This window comes from Agelaius phoeniceus, chromosome 2 (genome assembly GCF_051311805.1).
Source record: "Agelaius phoeniceus isolate bAgePho1 chromosome 2, bAgePho1.hap1, whole genome shotgun sequence".
Classification (NCBI taxonomy): Eukaryota; Metazoa; Chordata; class Aves; order Passeriformes; family Icteridae; genus Agelaius; species Agelaius phoeniceus.
This window is the reverse complement of record NC_135266.1, coordinates 63,645,497-63,653,126: the sequence shown is the minus strand read 5'-3', so window position 1 is coordinate 63,653,126 and position 7,630 is coordinate 63,645,497. Positions and strand designations below refer to the sequence as shown.

Genomic DNA, 7,630 nt, shown 5'->3' with positions numbered 1-7,630 from the left:
TCCTGCCCTCACTGCCAGCAGTCATCTTACTCATAACACTGCAGGACGATGCCACTTGCTTGAAGTCATTCTCTCACTTGACAGCCCATGAAATGTTAAGCAGAATACCTTGGTGGCTGGCTCATAGTGGAAAATTTAGACATGTTAGTGACTTCTGAGCAGCCTGAGCCAGTGCTGGGTCCTGTTTCCCTCTCTTCCTGCTTTTTAAGTCAGCCTCAGTAGAAAGCATAAGTGATGTTTTATATTTCTTTAATGTACAACCCCTTTGACAGTGTTTGCAATGGGAACTGGCAGGGTACTGTGAATAGGAATTGCAGTGTCTGAACCCCAGTACATACAGGGAAATGGAGCACTGAGAGGTTCAGGCACAGACACTGAAGTGGTCAGGTGAGCAGTTTCCTTTTCAAGTCACTCAGTATTGTGAAATGGGATAATGGGACTCTGGTAGCAAGGTGGATTCCTTTCAATGCCTTGTCCTGGGGAGGGTGAACAACAGAGGTGTCTCTATACTGCTAAACAGAAGACAGCCAGGGATCATACCCAGCCACCTGTCCTCAGATCATCCAGACTCAGTTTTGGTCACTCACATAGAGCTCTGTCCCAGAGACTTCTGCTCCAGAAATGCCTGACAGTGAGCAGCAGAGCTGCAGACTGGCCAGCAGCATGACAGCCTCTGTCATTGAACAGTATGAGTCCAGTCTAGAGATCCCATCCGGACTGTGTATATATACATTGTTTTGCAATTCTGCACCAGCTACCTGCAGCACAAACTTCTGATTTTTGCTTTGAAATTTTCAGCAGCAAAGTAATAGAGGAAGGGATCGAGGCAGCTGTTCGTGGCAGCGAGGCAGAGAGTGACCACCAGCGCCTTGTGCAGGCTGGCCTGGCTGCAGCTGCTGTACATCAGGTGAACAGTTCTCAGGATGTGGTAGGGCAGGAAGCAGATGAGGGAGAGGATGAGGGTGATGACAATGGTTAGCAGTGCCTTCCTGTGACAGATTGCCCTCCCGCTCTGCGGAGCCCTGGACTTGAGCAGCGCTCTGATGGCAAAGACGTAGCAGAACACAATTGTGCAGAAGGGCAGGATGAAGCCCACGACGAGGACAAAGCTGTTCATCATGAGGAGCCTGTGTGTGCTGGAGGGGTGCAGGTCCAAGCATTTGACTGGGTTGCGGTAGCCAGCGATTCCCTTGTTCAACAGAGGGCTGGCAGCTGCCAGAACAAAGATCCATATGGCCACACAGGTAATCCTGGCATACTTGGCATTGGTCACTTTTCCGTGTTTGAACGGGTGGACGATGGCTACGAAACGAACCACGCTGAGCACGGCCAGGAAATAAATGCTGCAGTACATATTCATGTACAAGGTGTAAGTCATGATCCGGCAGAGGATGTCACCAAATATCCAACGGGATCCCAAGAGGAAATATGAGGCCCGAAAGGGCAAAGTGCTGACAAACATGAGGTCTGAAATAGCCAAGTTCTGCATGTAAATGTTTACCGAGGTCCTTTGCGATGTCTGGAAGAAAACATAAATGGAGAGGCTGTTTCCAATAGCACCCGGGAAGAAGATGAAGAGATACGTGATAGGATAAATGACTTGTTTGAAGCTGTCGACCGTATAGTTGGAGGAGCAGTTAGTGAAGCTGCCATCTAGTGCCACCTTGGAAGTATTGGAAATATTCATAGTCACAGCCAGCGTCTCCATTTTTCTGCCAAAGGGAAAAGAAGTGGTGTGAGTGCTGGGTTACAGGCTGGGCAGGGAGTTTGGCTATTTGGGACTGCTTCACTGAGGGCAGAAATTGCAAGGTGCAGATGACAGTGGGAAGTAAGGGTTTGTTAACGAGTAATTACTTGTGACGTTCCAGTAAATACACATCTCAAGACACAAAGCCCCAAGTAAGCTCTAATGAGTTTCAGTGCTACAGCAGCTGGTTGTGTTCTCAGCCTGTAAAAGTGCTGCCTTTTAGAGGTGCTGTGTGTGTGTTTTAATGACAAGTCTCTGATCTTTGCTTTGCAAAACAAGCCAACTTGCTGTCAGCCATTTTGTGGCAGGGAAGTTTTGAGTCCCCAGTCACCTACCATGGAAACATCAAAACCTGATCAGAAAAGAAATCACTGCCCACTGCTAGGCCTGCATTTCAAATTAGAATGGAAAGCCAAAATAACTGAATCTGCCTTTTGCAACCAGGGAAATTTTTCTGGTATGTTTTTGGCAGTATTTCCTGAGCAATACTAGACTTATTTTGATACATGTAAAAATTAAGGACATTTTGACCTTAAAAACTGTGCAAACACTGTGTTAATTATGCATGGTTCATTTTTTAACTCCCTCCTCCTTGCATTGTATTTCTACTTTCTTGTTAGCTCCTGGTTGCTTTCTGTGTCTCTTTTTGTGGGGCCTTTGCTCCACGTACCACTCTCTTAACCTCTTCTGTGCTCAGCTGTTCTGCACCAGTCAGTCATCCACACACACTGCAGCTTCCAGGGCAGCCCCCATTTGCAGCACTAATGAAAATGGCCTCTGAGAAAATGGGCTGTGCTCAGAGAGAGGCATTTCTCCTCCTGTGAGGCTGTAATTCGATCAAGTCAAAACCACTCACTACTGAAACGCTCTAAATAATAAATTTTTTTCTCATTAGTGTCTATTTATTTTCTGAACTCTTGATTTCTTATCTCAGCTGTCCTGCAGCTAGTAGTATTTTCAAAGGAAGGTGTCAGTATTGTTTCTTGTTTGACAGTGGGAGCAATTCCCTCTTTGTATCTGCCAATATATTCTAAAGATGGGGCATGGGAATTTTTAGCCTGAAAACCACAACTACATGGCATTTCCAAATGCATGGAAAAGAAACTTTTCATTTGCTCCAGCGTGAGTGGTAATGTGCCCATGGTACATGACAGCATCCTATCTCCTTCTGAACCTCACTGGCTTCCCAGTTTGAAACTCATTTATTTGTACAGGTGGAGCCTCCTTGGCGGTAAATTTGGCCTTACATTTGGGTACTTCAAACACCCAGCTACCCAGTGTGCTGTAAATGGGAGCTAAATTGCAAACTGGAGACGTGGTGTGGGAGCCTGAGCTATGCTCAGAGCATGCCATGGTATCTCCAGGGCTGTGTCTCAGAGTCTAAGTCCCTTAAATAGAGAAACCACATGTGCCCCAGGAGGCATCTTTTTATCCGGCCCCACTGGGATGGCAAGCATGGGAAACACAACCCCAGGCTGGCTCCCAAGAAGCAAGCACGTAATGGATATTGGGTCTCAGGAAAGCCCTGGACTGACTAAACACATGCTCCTAAAGTTAATCTCCTCCTCGTTTGAGATTCGCTTTCCTCATGAAGGAGATGGAAATTATATTCTTCTTGAAGACAAATCTTCAGCAATCAAAGGACTTTTAATTGTTTTGGTTTTCTTTATGGAACTACTGTCTGATACACACGTATGGGATCAAAAACCAGCTTTTCTCCAGAATGAATATGATCCCCCCATTTTTCAGGGAAACATTACAGCCTGAGGTATGGCAAAGAGAAGAGCCCTCCTGACTCTGTTTTCCTGTGGTCCAAGCATCTTTGCCTTTAGAAACCCCAAAACACAAGAAAATATTAGTGAAGGGATCTGCTGCCTGTTGAAGCACTCTTGTTTTGTGTGCCAGCTGTGAGGTAGAGGAGTCAAATGAGGTTGAAGACCTTGGACTGTGGACAAATTCCAAGCCCTGCTCAGCACTATGAGTGAAGGCTTGTGTCCAGTGCTAGCTGATGAAAGATGGGACTGGGGCAATGAAGATTCAGTTGATGAAAAGCCCTTGGGTCCCTGCACCCTGGGGAAAGCATTACAAGCACAGGGACTGAGGCACATTGCTCAGGCTCCTCACATGAAGGTATCTAGCCAACAGTTACCATTTAACCTGTTTTGGCCTCTAACTGCACAAATGCTCCTCAATTCTCTTTCCAGCTGGACCAAGACTCAGAGTAGAATAGTGCATGTGCAATTGAGAAAATTCAGTATCCTTGAGCCTAGCGAGAAAATCAGTTCTTAGACTCCTCTCCAAGTTATTCCAACACAAGTTTCAAGCTGTTATGGGATGTCCAAGAGAAAGAAACTGGAGACCAGTCAGCTGAAAGCTCTTAAAGCCCCATGGTGCCTGCACTCAACACAGGGCCAACAATGACCCATACAATGTTCATGTGTAGATGCTCCTGTTAGCTGTGTCTTGACACACAGATCAATGTGGAAAGGAAGGTGAAGTGAAAGATATATTTAATGTGGGACTACCTCAACCAACCACAGAGGATAAGAGGAGAATTTTAGCCTTCCTTGAATCTGAAGATGGCTAACTGTTATGAGCCAGCTAAGGTTAGGAGATGGCTTCTAAATATACGGAAATAATGATCTATCTAAGGATAGGCCATAAACTTCATTTTCGGCAGAAGCATCCAGACAGTCTCCTGGATCAGGAATGAACAGGATGGGTTACGGCTGAGAGACTGGACCTATAGGAATTTTCTGTGTCTCCCAAAAGAAGGGAGATTTGCAGTAAGATCTAACAGCCCTCAAAAAAAAAAAAAAAAAAAAGGAGAGAAAAGAACAAACTGAAATGGGATTCTCTCTTCAGTGCTACTGCAAGGCTCATCTGATAGAAATTCTCTAACAGGAGATTTTTTCTATATATGAGTTTCACTGATGGAAGCTATCAATGGAAGCAGCTGACACATGTCCTGAGGCTCTGACAATCTCCCTGGCATGAGAAAGAGAAAATCAGCTGAGAAAGAAAAAGGATGCCTTTTCTGAAATAATTGCTGCATGAGTAGATTAGATATATAGTTTGGGTGGGTTTTTTATCTTTTCTTCTGTGAAATCTTTAAAAAATATTTACAGCTTGATTATCATGGATTTTATTAAGAAATATTTGTCCTTCACTACAAATTACATCTATATTATAAATTATACATATTTATTATGAATATATATTTTGCCTTTTATCTTAGCCTGGCTTGAGTGCAATTTTAGGTAAGATGATAGCTAAAAGACATTCCTTGCCTAAGGTGAATTTTACATCCTTAATGAATGGATGGGTGTGCAAGACAGGTAGGGGGCTGATAAAGCAAAAGTAAGAGGAGATTTGTTTAATTGAAGGAGATACTAAACTAATAAAAATGCCCCAAACCTCTCATATTTTAAGCTCGGGATCCAACTGCCCACAAATCCAATAGACTGGCACATGCTATCTTGGATGTCTAATCAAAATCTTACATGTAATTCTGCACTGATCTCAAACCTGAAAAAGAGACAGAGCACCCATCGGGCTTAGCATGAGACCAAAACTCTGGTGCAAAGGAAACCTCAGAGACCAGCAGGAGAAAGGATAATCAATAGGAGCCTGTGTTGCCATGCTACCAGCTTTATGGAAATGATACTGTAGGATGCTCGGGTGGAGGAGTGGCACTGTGCAGGAAGGGCTACATAACTCACAACACTGTAAAAATATTGTGGCTAAAGAGAAGCACAACAAGGCTCCTGTAGGCAGACTCTAATAAGAAAAATATACTATTAGGAATGCACTACTGAGCTCCTTACCAGGTTGTGACAGTTGCCAGAGCACATTAAGTGAGGGTAGGAAGATGAAAACAGGTAACAATGGGAGGAGGTTTGGGGTGTCCTTATAATAACACAATGCTGCAGCAGGATGAGATGTTATGTCCATAAGAAACAACTTCCTCATTCCTAGAATAATAAGTCCTGCAAAAAAATCAGCAACACAAGATGCAATTCTACCTTGGCATTCTACCTCTACAAGATGCCATCTGATCTTTGGTGCTGCACAGGTTTTGGTGGAGGTAGTTCTGTACTGCTAATCACAGTAGAGCTGGGCTCAGCAGCATTGTGGGACAGGGAAGCAGTCCCAGAAGGAAGAAGCCTACATAAATTTGGGGGCTGTTTTTGAAAACAAACAGAAAATTCAACAAGCCTACATTCCAAAAGAAATAGGCACTTTAAGAAATATTGAGCCCAATGTCTGCCAGTAAAATAGTTACCAAGACTACTATAAGGAAAAGATCTCCATTTGGAAAGCAGAAAGCTTGTCAAAATGTGGAGAACAGGAAGGTCTGTATCATGACAGATCAAATGTGGAGAGGAAACCAGGACCATTAAAGAAAAAAAAAAAAAAATAGTGAAGAGCTTCTGATAAAGGATGTTCTGGGTTGACAGTAAGTTTTGTAAACCTACTGAAAGATGAAAGACTGCTTGGGAACTGGCAGGGGAGTTTGGTGGCAAAAGATCTCTTAGGAACAAGGTCATAGCAGGAAAACTCAGGGAATTCACTCTTCCCAGCCAAAGATGCTGGGATATTTTCAGGGCTGGTACAATACAAAGGACAGAGGAGCCAGCTCTACTCAACAGATGTGGGCAGGAAGTATTAAACCAACTAGATAAGTGAGACTCCAAAGAGTAATTGAGACCAGATGGCACTCATATCAGTATCCCAAAGGACCTCAACGTGAGACTGCTGGCCAAGGCACATAACCCACCACTGCAATCAGGCACTGTGCCAGGGCACTGATGTGTCATCAGTGCAGCTCTCATTTACCAGAAAGGCTTGATAAGGCTACTCAAGGCTGGGAGCTTGTCATCAGTCCTGGGAGCTACTCACCACTGGGACTGATCTCCTCCTCTGGGACATTTTGGGGGCATCTGTAATGAAGCATGAAAGCACTGAGCTCATTGAAATGCCAGTCTGCTGAAAAAAAGGGAGTTTTGTCATGTTGTCTGAAAAGGGAGATCTTGTTTGGCTTAGCCACTGAAGGGCTGTGATGGCAATGGATGAAGGGGACCCAGTGGTCATTTTAGACATAGATAGATAGATAGATAGATAGATAGATAGATAGATAGATAGATAGATAGATAGATAGATGTTCATATATGGCTGAGGGAGGAGATTTTCCCCTCTACTTCACTCTTGTGAGACCCCACCTGAGCACTGCATTCAGCTCTGAAACCCTGACCTAAGAACATCATGGACCTGCTGGAGCAGAGCAGGACCATGAGATGGCCAGAGGGCTGGAGCACATCTTCTGTGAAGACAGGCTGAGAGAGATGGGGCTGTTCATCCTGGAGAAGAGAAGAGAAGAGAAGAGACGAGACGAGACGAGACGAGACGAGACGAGACGAGACGAGACGAGACGAGACGAGACGAGAAGAGAAGAGAAGAGAAGAGAAGAGAAGAGAAGAGAAGAGAAGAGAAGAGAAGAGAAGACCCCAGAGAGACCTTAAAGCATGTGCCAGTACCTAAAGGGGCCCTACAAGGTTGCTTGAGAGGGACTTTTCACAAGGGCATGTTGTGATGGGACAAGGGGGAATGGAATCCCTGGGAGTGTTCAAGGCCAGGTTGGATGGGGCAACCTGGTCTAGTGGAAGGTGTCCCTGCCTATGGCAGGGGGCTTTGAATTAGATGATCTCTAAGATCCCTTCCCACCCAAACCATTCTATGATTCTATGATATGTGTGCATTTATAGAGTTGCATTTGTCAAAGCCTTCAACATAGCTCTGCAACAAAGGTTTCTTAAGTACCTAAGTTGTCAGAGAGCTGGAAGACAGGTTCTTTTGTGGGCTAAAAGCTGGCTGAAGTGCAGG

The 7,630-nt window shown here is 44.6% G+C and overlaps 1 protein-coding gene across 1 annotated transcript; it reads right to left on the bottom strand.

Annotated features, from left to right (window-relative positions):
• Positions 1–754: 754 nt before the first annotated feature.
• Positions 755–1,708, bottom strand: CYSLTR2 (cysteinyl leukotriene receptor 2). Its single transcript, XM_054628123.2, has one exon. The coding sequence runs from the start codon at positions 1,706–1,708 to the stop codon at positions 755–757; it is 954 nt and encodes a 317-aa protein (XP_054484098.2).
• Between the last annotated feature and the right edge of the window lie 5,922 nt (positions 1,709–7,630).